The 16,306-nt window shown below is 40.7% G+C and overlaps 1 protein-coding gene and 1 long non-coding RNA gene across 2 annotated transcripts in view; one reads left to right on the forward strand and one right to left on the reverse strand.

Annotated features, from left to right (window-relative positions):
- Positions 1-16,306, forward strand: part of cdc73 (cell division cycle 73, Paf1/RNA polymerase II complex component, homolog (S. cerevisiae)) — a 308,312-nt gene that overhangs the window by 184,674 nt on the left and 107,332 nt on the right. The window contains exons 12-13 of the mRNA XM_048538849.2: positions 6,568-6,603; positions 6,898-6,985. Of these exons, the coding sequence (XP_048394806.1) occupies positions 6,568-6,603; positions 6,898-6,985 (124 nt within the window). The remainder of the gene's footprint in view (positions 1-6,567; positions 6,604-6,897; positions 6,986-16,306) is intronic.
- On the reverse strand, positions 12,889-14,298 carry LOC125456115 (uncharacterized). Its single transcript, XR_007248394.2, has 3 exons — positions 14,184-14,298; positions 13,106-13,210; positions 12,889-13,014 (listed from the first exon to the last, which is right to left on the reverse strand). It is a non-coding gene; the product is annotated as an uncharacterized LOC125456115 (long non-coding RNA).

Consider the following 16,306-nt stretch of genomic DNA (forward strand, 5'->3'; position numbering starts at 1 on the left):
GTGTGTGTGGGGGGAGGGCGGGGTGGCTGTGTGTGTGGGGGGAGGGCGGGGTGGCTGTGTGTGTGTGTGGGGGAGGGCAGGGTGGCTGTGTGTGTGTGGTGGGAGGGCGGGGTGGCTGTGTGTGTGGGGGAGGGCGGGGTGGCTGTGTCTGAGTGTGGGGGAGGGCGGGGTGGCTGTGTGTGTGGGGGAGGGCCGGGTGGCTGTGTCTGAGTGGGGGGCAGGGCGGGGTGGCTGTGTGTGTGTGGGAGGGTGTGGTGGCTGTGTGTGTGGGAGGGCGGGGTGGCTGTGTGTGTGTGTGTGTGTGGGGGGAGGGCGGGGTGGCTGTGTGTGTGAGAGAGAGGGCGGGGCGGCAGTGTGTGTGCACTCGGGAGGGCGGGGTTGGTGGTGTGTGTCGGGGGTGGGGTGCGATGTGCTTGTGGGGTGTGTGCCGGGTGGGGGAGATGCGATGTGCGTCTGGGGCATGTGTCGGGTTGGGGGGTTGGTGGGTCACCTGCAGTGCAGCATAAACCCAAGATTCAGGTTGAGGCTGTCCCTGTAGGTACCATACTTGGCTATCAGCCTCTGTTTGACTCTGCGTTGTTGTTTATTGTGAAACCCGCCTTGGAGCACTTTTACCTGAAGAATCAAGGCCGGATGTCTTTGACCGCAGAAATGTTCTACCAATGGGAGGGAATACCCCTGCATGCCGATTGTTGCCCAGTGCCCATTCATCCCTTTTTTGTAGCCTCTGCATGGTTTTCTCAACGTATCATGCCTCAGGGCATCCTGATCAGCAGCATGTAAGAGAGACAATATTGGCCTAGTCACATGAGTATCTCCCTTGCACATGATGGGTCATGTTACCATGTGTTATGGTTGCTTCTATTCAGGGCTCTGAATACAGCAGTGGCAGTGTACTGAGTGGTATATCACATATGATCTGCAGCCTCCTCCACTCTTTAGTTTCTACGCACAATTAAGATCCACAGTTTACAGAAAGCTGGTGGTGTATTAGTAATTGCACTGGGCTAATAAACAGCCAAATTGGTCATTTTCAGGTTGACAAGATATAATAAGTGGTGTGTCACAGGGATCAGTGTTGGGGCATTAACATTTTACAATTTGTGTAAATGTCTTAAATGAAGGGATAACATGTATGGTTGCTCAGTTTGTTAATGAAAGTTAAGCAGGAAAGTCAGTTATGAGGAGGGCACAGGGGTTTGGTAAAAGATCTGGCAAATGGAATTTCATGTGGAAAATATGAATCTGTTCATTTTGGCAGGAAGAATAAAAGAAAAATGAAAGGAGATCTCAGAACTCTGAGATGCTGAATGACCTGGGTGCCAGGTGAATGAACCACAAATGTTTAGTATACAGGCACAGCCAGTCATTAGGAAAACTAGTTAAATGCTAGTATATATTATGAGGAGGATGGAATTAAAAAAATACCTTATACAACTTAAATATAACGTATCGGTGCAACCATGTCCGGAGTACTGAATACAGTATTGACTTCCCTATTTAAGGAAGGCAGTATTAACATTGAAAACAGTTAAGAGAAAGAACAGAGATAATGAGAACTGCAGATGCTGGAGAATTCCAAGATAATAAAATGTGAGGCTGGATGAGCACAGCAGGCCAAGCAGCATCTCAGGAGCACAAAAGCTGACGTTTCGGGCCTAGACCCTTCATCAGAGAGGGGGATGGGGAGAGGGAACTGGAATAAATAGGGAGAGAGGGGGAGGCGGACCGAAGATGGAGAGTAAAGAAGATAGGTGGAGAGAGTATAGGTGGGGAGGTAGGGAGGGGATAGGTCAGTCCAGGGAAGACGGACAGGTCAAGGAGGTGGGATGAGGTTAGTAGGTAGATCGGGGTGCGGCTTGGGGTGGGAGGAAGGGATGGGTGAGAGGAAGAACCGGTTAGGGAGGCAGAGACAGGTTGGACTGGTTTTGGGATGCAGTGGGTAGATGGGAAGAGCTGGGCTGGTTGTGTGGTGCAGTGGGGGGAGGGGACGAACTGGGCTGGTTTAGGGATGCAGTAGGGGAAGGGGAAGGGGAACAGCAGGAACAGCAACTCATAGTCCGCCTGGGAACCCTGCAGCCTAATGGTATCAATGTGGACTTCACCAGTTTCAAAATCTCCCCATCTACCCACTGCATCCCAAAACCAGTCCAACCTGTCTCTGCCTCCCTAACCAGTTCTTCCTCTCACCCATCCCTTCCTCCCACCCCAAGCCGCACCCCCATCTACCTACTAACCTCATCCCACCTCCTTGACCTGTCTGTCTTCCCTGGACTGACCTATCCCCTCCCTACCTCCCCACCTATACTCTCCCCACCTATCTTCTTTACTCTCCATCTTCGGTCCGCCTCCCCCTCTCTCCCTATTTATTCCAGTTCCCTCTCCCCATCCCCCTCTCTGATGAAGGGTCTAGGCCCGAAACGTCAGCTTTTGTGCTCCTGAGATGCTGCTTGGCCTGCTGTGCTCATCCAGCCTCACATTTTATTATCTAAGAGAAAGAACAGATGTATTATGGGGAAAAGCTGGATTGGCTAAACCAGGCCTGTATCTCCATGAATTAAGAATAAGAGGTGATTTGGTTGAAACATGCAGGATCATGAGGGGACTTGAAGGATTCACATAGAAAGGGTTTTCCCTCCTCATAATTTAGAACTAAGGTCATGGATGAAAACACTTCTACTTAGAGAAGCATGAACCTTTGGAACATTGTTCCTGAAAATGTGGCAGAAGCAGTGCCTTTGAACATATTAAGGCAAAGTTAGATTCTTGACAAACAAGGATGTAAAGTTCAGGAGCCAGATGGGAATGTGAAACAATTAGGTTAACAATGATCTTACTGAATGGCCGAAAGTTTAAGGGGCCAGGTGGTTTACTGCTGCCCCTAATTAGTACGTTTATATTTCTCTCCCAGGCAACATATTAAAAATGGCTGTATGGCTATTATCATTTTGCTGTTTGGGGGTTCTTGCTGTGCAGAAGTTTACCATTGTTCCTGACATTGCATTGTGACTGTGCTTCAACAAAAGTACATAATTGTCTGCAAAGCATCTTGAGTTGTTGTGAAAGGTGAATAAATTGCAAATCATATTTTTTGTTCATTTCTTCTAAACTGAGGATTGGCAGATGCTTGTAGGATGGTGGGGTGCGAAAGTGCTGGTGAAGTTCAAAACAGAAAAATCTGGATAAATATATTTCATCCTTAAGAATTGAAGGATTATATACACACAAAATCAATATCCTGCATGATTACCGTGCGCTTAAGTTAAGAAATGGTCCTTAGTGCTTAATCATGTGCTTTAAGCCAATACTGCTACCAGCACATTGAGATACCAGTCTGGAATATTTCAAGCTATGGATGTCTGCATTACTTTGGAATGCAGCTGTGAAGATTGATGCAAGTTATTTATTTAATTCCTTCGCTAGTTTCCCAGTATTTATTCCTAGCCTTATTCTCTCAAGGGCCTATTTTTACTTAGGTTTTTTTCTATGTGTAAAGAGGCCAATGTTCCATCTAGATACTACTTGCAATTTTACCATCAGAGGTTATTTTCTCCCTCTAATATTTAGTCATCTTTTGTTGGTTTTAACTACTTTCCCATACTAAATCTTGCTACTAATCTTTGTCACATCATATTTTCTTCTCTTTTAATTTGAGGCTACCCTTTCCTGGTTAGTCATGGTTGACTTATCCCCTTCCTAGAAGCCTTTCTGTCTGAATTATCTTTTTTTTTGAACTCTGAACTAACTTCTTAAATTCTGCCATTGTTCCTCAACTACCTTTGCTGCTAGATACATTTATTATGAGGAGGATGAAATTAAGGCTCAGTTATTGAGCATGTTCAAGACAGATTGATAAATTTCCCTAGATAATAAAAACATCAAGGCAGGTCGGAAAAGTTTGGGAAAAATGAAGTCGAACGTCAGCCGTAACCTCATTGAATGGCAAAGCAGTCTCGAAGAACTGAATGGCGTGCTCCTGTTTCTACCTCTTATGCTTCCTCAGTTGTGAGACAGAGAGAGTGTGACCATGCACAGAGCTGGGAACAGAGAGAGACAGAGGAACAACGCACTGAACTACTAATATAGAGAGAGAGAGAGACTGTGAGGAAAAACTCTGAACTAGGTCAGAGAGAGAGTGTAGAGTGAGAAAACATTGAACTGGCAATGGACACAGAGAGAGAGGAGTGACCACACGCTGAACTGGGAACAGAGAGAGAAACAGACTATCACCAAATACAGTTCAAGAACTGTCACTGTCTTCGGTTGCTGGTTGAAACAGATGTTTCGATAAATTAGCCTTGAAAACCAGAAGGAGCCACACTTTCCTGATGTTTTAAGCAATTTTCTTTGCTCAATTAACAGCAATGTTGCGTACCACTGTTGTTTGAGCTGTTATTTGTGTTTTTCTCATTTTGATCGATCGTCTAATTGACAATTAAAGAGCACTGTATTACCTCCTCCAGAATTTCTGTACAACTCGCTGGAGACCTCATCTGTTTAATTTTTCAGCTTAAGCCCTTATTTTGGCAGGCATTCTTCCAACTTGGGTATTATTCACCAGAAGAAATACTTCACTAATTTCTAAGTTTCACCACCTAAGACAAAAATGACACTTTTATAGCACCACAATTGAACTACATTAGACCATGTTTCACAATGTCTGGTGCTACTTCAGTGTGCTGATGAAATACCCAAAGTAAGATTTATTCCAAGAATTGTTCGGTGAAGTAATGGAGCAGAGGTAGAAGATTGTTCTATTCTCTAACTCCTTTCCAGCGATATTCCATCGGAAATAATTGTATTGTGGCATCTTGATTCAGGGATTCAGATGTGGGATTAATTTTCACGTGGTGGATTTATGAAAAGATGCTCCATTAATTGCTAAGAACCTATTGCATGAATCCTTTCTCTACTTACTTAAAATCCCAATTCTTCAATCTATGGATCTGTTTTGGGGCCACTGCTGTTTGTCATTTTTATAAATGACCTGGATGAGGGTGTAGAAGGATAGGTTAGTAAGTTTGCGGTTGACACTAAAGTCGGTGGCTAATGTGGAAGGATGTTGCAGGTTATAGGGGAACATAGATAAGCTGCAGAGCTGGGCTAAGAGGTGGCAAATAGAGCTTAATGCGGAAAAATGTGAGGTGATTCACTTTGGAAGGAGTAACAGGAGTACAGAGTACTGGGATAATGGTAAGATTCTTGGTAGTGTGGATGAGCAGAGAGGTCTCGGGTCCATGTCCATACATCCCTGAAAGTTGCCACCCAGGTTGATAGCGTTGTTAAGAAGGCGTACGGTTTTATTGGTAGAGGGATTGAGTTTCGGTGCCATGAGGTCATGTTGCAGCTGTACAAAACTCCAGTGCGGTCACACTTGGAGTATTGCGTACAGTTCTGGTCGTCGCATTATAGGAAGGATGTGGAAGCATTGGAAAGGGTGCAGAAGAGATTTACCAGGATGTTGCCTGGTATGGAGGGAAGGTCTTATGAGGGAAGGTGGAGGGACTTGATGCTGTTTTCGTTATACAGAAGAAGGTTAAGTGGTGATTTAATAGAGACATACAAGATGATCAGAGGATTAGATAGGGTGGACAGTGAGAGCCTTTTTCCTCGGATGGTGATGGCTAGCACAAGGGGACATAACTTAGATGTGATAGATATAGGACAGATGTCAGAGGTAGGCTCTTTACTCAGAGAGTAGTAAGGGCTCTGCAACAGTAGTAGACTCGCCAACTTTCAGGGCATTTAAATGGTCATTGGATAAACATATGGATGATAATGGAATAGTGTAGGTTAGATGGGCTTCAGTTTGGTTTCACAGGTCGGCGCAACATTGAGGGCTGAAGGGCCTGTACTGCGCTGTGATGTTCTATGTTCTATGTTCTCTATAATCTCTCAACATTCCATTCGATAAAATTGTATAGCTAGAGTGGGCATGATATTCAAGATAATTTAGTGAGATTCACTCCGTTACCAACACTGGTAGTATTTAATGTTTTAAAAAGCTGCTCTGATATGCATTTGTTAAAAGTTTTTACTTAACTCAGAAATGATAAGTAAAATATTGGCAGTAATGTCTCACTTAAAAAATTATTGTGTTCTTGTTCCTTTTCTACAACATTTGTTAGGAATTTTGTTATATATTTTAATGAAAAAAATCAATAATATTCTGTTAAGTTGTATAATTATAAATCGGTTCAATTATGAAAAATGTGGCAAACATAGCATTCCTATTAGCATTTCCTCACTCTCCACTTAGAAAATATTGAATTAGGTAAAGAAATGAATATTTTTCTGTGAAATCTGGTTGCATCTTTTGAGATCAGGGCTGAACAAGTCAAAGGCTAGAATGCACTTGCAATAAATGATTACATCACAAGTATTAGATGAAGTTTTTATCAGGAAGCAATTAAATGGGGAGAAGGTAGAGCAATATACAATTTGCTGCTTACTAAACCATGATTCGATCAGTTGTGTAATGCATTCTGAGATATTTTCAGTCTGACCGCTTTTATCTGAATATTGTAGTTATGTTCTATTTTTAAGCATGTTTTTCTTTACCAACAGTGTCGCAGGCAAGGCCACCACCAAATCAAAAGAAAGGTAAGAACAATGATTCAGCACTTAAACTTAAAGTATTAAATTGTAGGCAAATTGACACTTCCCATAACCATAAAATATTTCAGTTAAGCTTTATTTGGAATGATTATCCAAAATAATCATGGTGCTCTAGCATTAAAAATAAATAATTGGCAGAGATATTTGCATTTATAAGCTACATACATGTGGGCTGAATTAATTATGGCATTTCTTGTGATCTATAAAAAGAAATTATTGTTTTTAGACCAACTTCCTTTAAGTAATAGAAAACTTCAAAGAAATATCTCTTGCTTACAGGTTCTCGAACTCCAATCATTATTATTCCAGCAGCTACCACGTCTTTAATTACCATGCTGAATGCAAAAGATCTCTTGCAGGACTTGAAGTAAGTAGTAGAACAAATTATATGCCTGGGAAATAAGTTGTTTCCCTGAGAAAATGCTCCACATTGGTTTTAAATAAATTCAGGTAGAGTGGGTATTTTGCAGAGTTGGTTGCTGTTACAGCATAAATAACATGCCGAAGAGTCATACAGCATGAAAACAGCCCTTCGGCCCAAGCTGGTTCATACTGACCATGATGCTCATCCATATCCTTCTAAACTGTTTCCATCCATGTACCTGTCCAAAATGTTTTTAAAATGTTGTTATTGTACTTCAACTGCGTTCTCTGGCGGCCTATTCCATATGCACACTACTCTGAGTGAAGAAGTTGCCTGTCTCCCATTAAAATTAATAAGCCATAAAATATTCTTCAGCCTTTTAAAAAAAGGCCATTGATTTTGGAAATTACAATTTCAATTCTAGTTTGCCTATCTTTTTCTATCCTTATTTTGTAATCAGTGAAAGCATTTTCTATGTATGTATGCTGCTTTCCATTCTATATACTAATCAACAACTTTACCACTCTAGGTATGTAGATATCTCACAATCGGTAGTTTAGGTTGCAGACTTCCTTGAATTTGGTAGCCTTATTTGTGATTAAAAATTAAGCAATGAAGTCAAGTGACCACCTAACCAGCTACACCTTTCCAGTGACAGTCAAGGTGCCTCTGTTTCAATTACTAATTGTAATACTGTGGCCTTAATGACTATCATATCAACACAGACACTGTTGCTGGTGATAGTACAGAATTTCACACTGGGGATGCCTAGGTGCCTTTTGAAAAAGAACAGTGAATTAAGCAGAAACAAAGTTAAAGCTGATGGGGATTTATCACTGAGCCCCATTAAATTATAGACAGTGTTTTGTTCACTGATACTTTTAACAGAATTTCAATAATGTGCCAGACATAATCATGTACATTCTGATATTTTGTTGCATACCACTGTGCCTATCTACTCTCAGTTACTCACTTCAGCATCAGTATAAGAGTATGTTCAATTCTTTTGATTTCATTTGTGAACATAGTATAAGGAAAGTTTAATTTTGAAAATGTGTTACAGCTATGTTCTGCACATATTGCAGTGCTGTGGAGAAGGAAACACTAATTTGAATGTGCCCATGTGCTTTATGGGAGTACCATAACATGTGAGAGTTATTTATTTTGAGTGGTTATTACTTCAGGGAGTGCATCTAGTGTTAAAATGCTGATCAAGTTAAATACCCGCACGCCTTCTCTGTCAACAGATCTAGGCAGGAAATGCATAGATGTGAACTAGCGTAGTAATTTATTTTAAAAATTGTAAACTGTAAATTATCTGAGTAAATAATTTCAATATAATTTATGGTGGAAGACTGTATTAACACAGTTACTTACCTAGTTAGGTTTATGCTAAGATTTTCTGACAAATTGTCATTTAAAGAGAATCTTTTAAAAAAGACTTTTTAAGAATATTTTTGAATTTGGGAAGATGTGATTTGATAATTTTCAGTTATGGTCACAAGTGAAATCATATTTTGAGGTAAATTTTCTTCAAGTTATCCTCTTGGCGTAAAATTACAATGAATCGTAGATAACAAGGCGTAGAGCTGGATGAACACAGCAGGCCAGGCAGCATCAGAGGAGCAGGAAAGCTGACATTTCAGGTCTGGACCCTTCTTCAGAAATGGGGGAGGGGAAGGGGACTCAAATAAATAGAGAGGGGGAGGCAATGATGGAAGGTGGATATAGGAACAGGTAGGTGGAGAGAAGACAGACGGGTCAAGGAGGCGGGGATGAGACTAGTAGGTAGGAAGTGGGACTGCGCTTGGTCAGTGAGGTGAGAGGAATGGACAGGTGGGAGAAAAGACTTGACAGGTCAAGGAAGCGGGAACACAATGGGCTGGTTTTGGGATGAGGTCGGGGTGGGTAGATTTTTGAAGCTTGTGAAGTCCACGTTGAGACCATTGGGCTGCAGGGTTCCCAAGTGGAATGTGAGGTGCTGTTCCTCCAGCCATCAGGTGGCATCATTGTGGCACTGGAGGTGGCCCAGGATGGACATGTCATCCAAGGAGTGGGAGGGGTAGTTGGAAAATGTCTTTGGTAGATCCCAAGATGAGGCATTCCACTCCCAGACATCCCAGATGTCCTCGTTCTTTAAGGATCACAATTTTCCCTCCACAGTGGTCGAAAACGCCCTCAATTGCATCTCTCGTGTTTCCTGCAACTCAGCCCTCACACCCCCTCCCCACAATAACAGCAAAGACAGAATTCCTCTCATTCTCATGTATCACCCCAACAACCTCTTGATTCAATGCATCATCCTTCGCCACTTCTGCCACCTAACAAGGACATTTTTCCCTCCCCACCCTTATCTGCCTTCCAGAGGGACTGATCTCCCCATGACTCCCTCATCTGCCCCACACTCCCCACTAGCCCCACCACCCCGGCACTTTTCCCTGCAATGCCGGATGTGTTGCACCTTGCCACTACACCTCGCCCCTCACCCCCATCCCAGGCCTGAAGAAAACCTTCCACATCAAACAGATGTTCACCTGCACATCCACTAATGTGGTATATTGTATCCGCTGTTCCTGATGTGGCCTCCTCTACATTGGGGAAACCATGTGGAGGCTTGGACACCGCTTTGTGGAGCACCTACGTTCGGTTCGTGACAAATGACTGCACCTCCCAGTCACAAACCACTTCAGCTCCCATTCCTTGGATGACATGTCCATCCTGGGCCGCCTCCAGTGCCACAATGATGCCACCTGAAGGCTGTAGGAACAGAACCTCATGTTCTGCTTGTGAATCCTGCAGCCCAGTGGTCTCAGTGTGGACTTCACAAGCTTCAAAATCTCCCCACTCCCGACCTCATCCCAAAACCAGCCCTTCGTGTCCCCACCTCCTTAACCTGTCTGTCTGTTTTCCCACCTATCCATTCCTCCCACCTCACTGACCAAACCTCACCCCCACTTCCTACCTGCTAGCTTCATTCCCGCCTCCTTGGTCTGTCCGTCTTCCCTCCCACCTACCCGCCCCACCCTGCTGTTCAATGCTCATCCCAACTCTCTGCCTACACTCACCTATACTGACGTCATCCCCGCCTTCTTGACCTGACTCTCTTCTCTCCATCTACGTGCTCCTCTATCCATATTCCATCATCGCCTTCCCCTCTCCCTATTTATTTCAGGATCCCCTTCCCCACTTCTGAAGAAGGGCCCAGACCCGAAGCATAAGCTCTCCTCCCCCTCTGATTGTTGCCTGGCCTGCTGTGATCATCCAGTTCGATGACTTGTTATTTCAGACCATGACATCAGCAGTTCCTGCAATCCTCACACTGAGTCATAGGCAGGTTTCTAAATGACATTTGAGCATATAGTTGAAAGATTAAGAAGAAAAATGATACTTTAGGAAAATGGAGCAAACTCCTAAAGTCAAATTTGATGAGGAAGCTTGATCTCCATCAGAATTCCATAATTTTCCTTTGTTTGGATTATTTGTTGTTCAAAATGAATTAAATGATTGTACATTTTCAGCCTTTATCAATTTTACTAAACACTGGTTAGAAGACCACAAAAATGAAAAACAAGTCAAAAAATAAGTATTCATGTATCGCTTTACTGACTTGATAGAAAATTGAGACTTTAGAAGAATTCTTTTTTCAGTGGAACTTTTAAGAAGGTTTTTAAACTTTTGACAACTTGTATTTATACTTCAAAATTGATTGTTCGAGAATCATTTATGCTTTCAGCTAACACGAGACATGAGGGACTTTGGGTAGCCAGGACTGGGTGTGAGTTTGAAGAAAGAGGTTTGTGGTTGATGAAGGGAGCTGAGGAAAAGGATGTAGTAGTACCTAGGAAGGCAGGTTCAGGATTTACAGTTGGAGAGGTATTGGGGCATGTTTGGCCCAATGAGATGTATAGAGAAACAACGTATATTCTCTATCTTGGTGATGATTTCTTAGAAGCAGGCGAGGAGCCACAACAACGTAGTTTAAGAAAGTTTAAAATTAAAGAACATGCAGCATACAGTTAACTCTAGCATGCAAAATGTTTATAAAGTAGTAGGTTGGCTTTGTGAATCTATCTAAGCTTTCTAAATTTGTTCAACATGGATGCTTAAATATCCTAAAATACAGTACCATTGTTAACTTAGTCACTGAGGATCGATCAAGAAAGAACCCTGCCAGATTTGTTTGTAATGTGCTATTGTAGCTAATTGCAACCACGATGATAACTCACTGTACTATATCTGGGCTATGATGTGGAGGTGCCACTGTTGGACTGAGGTGGACATGGTCAGAAATCACATGACACCAGGTTAAGGTCCAACAGGTTTACTTGAAAACCCAAGCTTTCAGAGTGTAGCCCCTTCGTCAGATGAAGTGAGAAAGAAGCACTCAAAACACAGAATTTATAAGTAAAAGATCAAAGGGCCAACTGTTGAAGTTTTTAAAAGCCTTCTAACTGATTAAAGATGTAACGGCATCTTAGATTTGTTTAATACATCCTCATCAGTTGTGTGACCCTTTGATCTTTCATTTATAAATTCTGTGTTTTGTGTGCTTCTTTCTCACTTCACCTGATGAAGGGGATGCACTCTGAAAGCTTGTGTTTTCAAATGAACCCGTTGGATTGTAACTCTGTTGTGTGATTTCTGAGCTAAGAAGAATGTAATCAGCATTCATGACTCTTTAAATTCAGCAGTTATGCCTTCGTAGGAATTGCTGTGTGAAGTACAACCAGTTGACCATACTTTCAACGTGAATTAATGCCTGCAGATGAGGTGGGAAGATTGAAAGAGAGAAATATTGTATATTTATTAAAACTTATCAGCATGCTTGTCTGATATAATGGTTGCAGCTCTTCAGCTGCTCAATATCCGCTTTCACACATTGTATGTACCCTGTATCCTTTAAATGCAAATATTTTCTGTAAGCAATAAAATTTAATGTTTTACAATGAAACTTAAAAAGAATGGGAAATTCTCGAATATTTTGCAATCTCTCCGAGAAATCAATGACAAATGAAATAGCAGATATGGTTGCAAAATGTAAACCATAGCTTTAAACAAATTTCAAGTTGCTGAATTCTGGAAACCAGTTTGTTTGCCTTTCTAGCATGGACTGTAATTGAAACTTGCAGTACATTTGTTTAAATGGACTGAGAATTAGATTGTAAGTGAGACGTGGAAAGTAATACATGTCGTGTGTAATGTGGAGATAAAATGGATCAATGTAATATCAAAGATCATGTAGAGCACTGATGGAGGGCTAACAGAAATACTGTTACTTCAGAGACTACATTACGCAACTTGTGTAAATATCAAAACAATTTTTTTAATTAGAAGCAATATCATAACTTAAATTTAGGGTTGACGATGATATGAATGATTCAGGACTGTATTGTTGCAAATTTTCATTAGATAAATTTTACATCAAGTATATTTGCAAATTTGCAGTATAATGACAGGCTGCTAAAGGTTCTTCTATTTGACCAGTTATTCCAAGTAGTGGAAACTTCTGTGAATCTTGTTGAGATTCTAAAATTGTACTTATTTGAATGTCACTGAATATGTGCAGCATTTGGTTATGGATGTGAACCCAAGTATTAGTAGAATTTAAAGTGAACAGTCTGTTTGTAATTCAAATGGGTTGGAGACTTAATTTTAAGCCGATGCTATCAGTAACATGTTCAAAAATCCTGTTAATTTTTTTTTGCATTGATGATGCACCATTTTTCTTGCTTACCTGCCATTGATGTTGAGACTGAACATTGTGTGTTTTGTACCACTCAATCTTTACAGTATAACATTAATTGATCACCAGGAATCGTTAAACCAAGTTCTGTGCATTTAATATTTGTAGACATATATATATTTATTGCTAATCTGTGTGCTACTGTAGAATGCAATCACATTTTGTTGCAATGTTAGTCGGTGTTCTGGATTGAAGTTTTGAATCAAATCTCAGGTTCTTATACGTCTTTTCCCAAACTTGGGAAATGGAATCTGGTCCTCTGAACCACCCTCAACGTCATCTTATTCCCCTGAAGTAAAAATATAAAATGCTGGAGAAAATGAGAGAGCAGGTCTGGCAGTATCTGTAAAGAGAGAGTTTCAAGTATGACTCTTACTTACCAAAGCACTATGTGGCATACCTTCATAAATATTAGCCCAGTATCTTTACTCCGAGTGATAGCTCCAAGTGGTAAAGATGACTGTTGAGCAGTAGTTTGAACAAAGCTGCAATAACATTTGAAATTATCATGTGATTATAGTTAGCCACTAAACTGGCTCAGTGTCTTTTTTGAATTAATTGTGTAATTAGGAATTGCATTTTATTATTATTATCACATCCATGTGTAGGAAATATTTTACATGCATATAGAGTTACATTTGGTATATGTACATACTTACATGAGACAGTATTAACACATACTGAGGAAAACCAGCTATTGACAGTTCTTGAAAGTGTAACTGTCATAACCAGCCAATCATCACTAATTATTTTGATGAAGTTTATTTCCTTGAGCATGAACAGCAGTCAGTAAATAAATCCATGCGTGGTGGGCAAGAAAATGGCTGTAGATTCAGTAACAAACCAATATGTTAAAAATTTCTGCAGAACTAATGAGTCAGTTATTAGAGCGACAAACAATCTGTGTGACAGTTTGAGGTCAGCAACTAAGTGTGTATCAATAAATGTAATTGTGTAACTGGCTCATGCTGCTGTTGGAATTGCAAATAGCTGCAAAATTAATTTGTATGACATTGATGAATGGGACTAATGTCACAGTATTAGTTTTGAGAGGCAGTTAAAATTGATGTCACATTTGTATCATGTTTCATTAAAAGATAAAACTACAAAATATGCTGGAGCATCGTAATTTCTGTTTAATAATCAATGCACTATCTGAGGATTATTGTATGATTTGAAACTTCAGTCAACACTTTCTTTTCTCGACAATGTAAATCTTAAATATACGGCTGTGAAACATGCTAAAACACTGAGCGAGCTGACTTTTAAAAATTAACAGAACATTTGTGCTAGTTGAAGTGGCTGTTTCTCCCCTCCCCCACGCATCACTAACTTGCCTGCCGTTGCTAACTGTACAAAATGACACACTAATATGCGACAGTTGTGACTTTTTATATAGTAAATAGTAATTTTGTAGTGCGTGCAGAAGGAAGCAAATGTGATTGTATCAAAACTAACCTTTCTTGAGCCAAAAGATTATTCGGTCTTTCATGTTCTCGAATTCAAAATATGGTCCTGGAGGCAAAAAGGCAGTTGAATAAAATATTTTTAGGTTAATTGTTAGATGAAAAACTGAACCATTGAAGTACAAAGCTTAATTTTGCATGCAGCCCTGCTGGTAATTTTTTTCTTAGTGGGTATTGTGCAACAAGCACTAACGCGTGTTAAAACGATAGTATGAGGAAACAGTATTTTGGTAACTTTGTTATAATCTACACCATTTTTGAAAATAAAATCAAATGTATTAAAAGAAACACCACTATTTGTTAATACTTGCAGATGTCATCCAGGGAGACATTGTTGTTCCATGAATGTGTCATGTCATATCATATATGACCATAATATAACAGAATTCATCACTACGATGGAGAGAGACAGAATTGGTTCTGAGCCTAGGCTCCTGACTCTAAATAAAAGAATCTTAATATGGTATGAGATGCGAGCTGGAACATTGCCTAGCCACCATTATCCCCTAAAGTAATGTCGACATTTAAAGATGTTCATTCCTGTTTGACACAAAAATAAAAGGGGAAAGTTGGCTTGACCATGGCTAACAACAGGTCAGGGATAATATTATATGCAAGAAAGGGGCATAGAAATGGGATTAACAAAGCAACAGGTCTGAGGATTGGGAGCAGTCTATACTTTGGCAAAGGAGAACAAAGGTCAGAGGAAAGTCGTGTACAAGCTTAAGTTTTGCATGGAACATGAAATTGATTGTAAAAACCTGCATGGTTATGTGAAGATAAAAAGATAAGTGAAGGCAAATGTTGGTCCCTTGCAGTCAGAAACAGGGAACTTGAAATGGGGAAATGAAGCGATAGCAGACCATATATATGTATTGCGATTCTTCCTTGACAAAGGAGGACACAAATTACGTGAAAATTGTTGGGGAACAAACACAGAGTAATTAAGGAAGTGGCCCGAGAAAGAGTGAGTGAATTGGTGGTTATCTTTGAAGGTTCAATTTAAAGAGTTCCTATGAATTGGAGGTTAGCTAATGTAATCTCTCCCTCAGCATGGTAGAGAGAAAACAGGGAATTGTATCGACCACTTAGCCTGACATCAGAAGTGGGGAAGATACTGGAGTGCATTAGAAAAGGGTTAACAGCAGAGCACTGGGAAAGCAGTTATAGGATCAGTCAGAGATAGCATGGATTTATGAAAGTGTATTCGACAGGAATTTTCAGGGATGTAAATAGAAGAGTTGATGAGGGAGAGCTGTTGAATGTGGTTTACTTGAACTTTCAGAAAACATTCAATAAGGTCCCACATAAGAGGCAAGTATGTAAAGTTGAAGAGTATGGTTTTGGAGGTAGTTCACTGACATGGGTAGAGAATTGGTTGTCAGAAAACAGCTCATTCGACTAAATGGGTCTCTTTCTAAATGGCAGGCAGTGACCAGTGGGATACCACGGGGAACAGTACTTGGACCACAGCTATTCACAAGATATGCTAATTGTAGATGAGGGAACTAAATATAGTATGTCCCAGGTTTTCAGATGACACAAAAATGGATGGGTGGGTGAACTGTGCGGAGGATACACAGATTCTTTACTGTGATTTGGGCAAATTGAGTGAGTCGGTAAGTGTATAGTAGATGAAATAAACTGTAGATGGATTTGTGGGTATCTATTTTGATAATAAAAACAGGAAGGCAAATAATTGAGCTGAATGGTGATAGATTGGGAAAGTTGAAGATGCAGTGAGACCTCAGTTTCCTTATTCACCAGTCACTGAAAGTAAGAATCGAGTTGTAACAGATGCTGAGGAAGGCCGAAGGTATGTTGACCTTCATAGCAAGAAGTTTCATGTACAGGATCAAGGATGTCCTGGGATACTTGTACAAGAACTTGGTGAGACCACAGCTGGAGCATTGTGAGCACCACAACACTGAAATCGGAAATTACTATCAGATACCCTGCTGTTGTGTGGGGTGGACTATTCTAGCCTTCACTAGTGGATTCTGTACAGAAATTATTGTTCAGCTATGAACATGGGCAAATTACCCATGACACTTACTCTTAAAAACAAGTAGTAAAAGTCAATCTTGTTCATTCAGGGTTATTTAAACTTATGTT

The sequence above is a fragment of the Stegostoma tigrinum genome, chromosome 8 (genome assembly GCF_030684315.1).
Source record: "Stegostoma tigrinum isolate sSteTig4 chromosome 8, sSteTig4.hap1, whole genome shotgun sequence".
Classification (NCBI taxonomy): domain Eukaryota; kingdom Metazoa; phylum Chordata; class Chondrichthyes; order Orectolobiformes; family Stegostomatidae; genus Stegostoma; species Stegostoma tigrinum.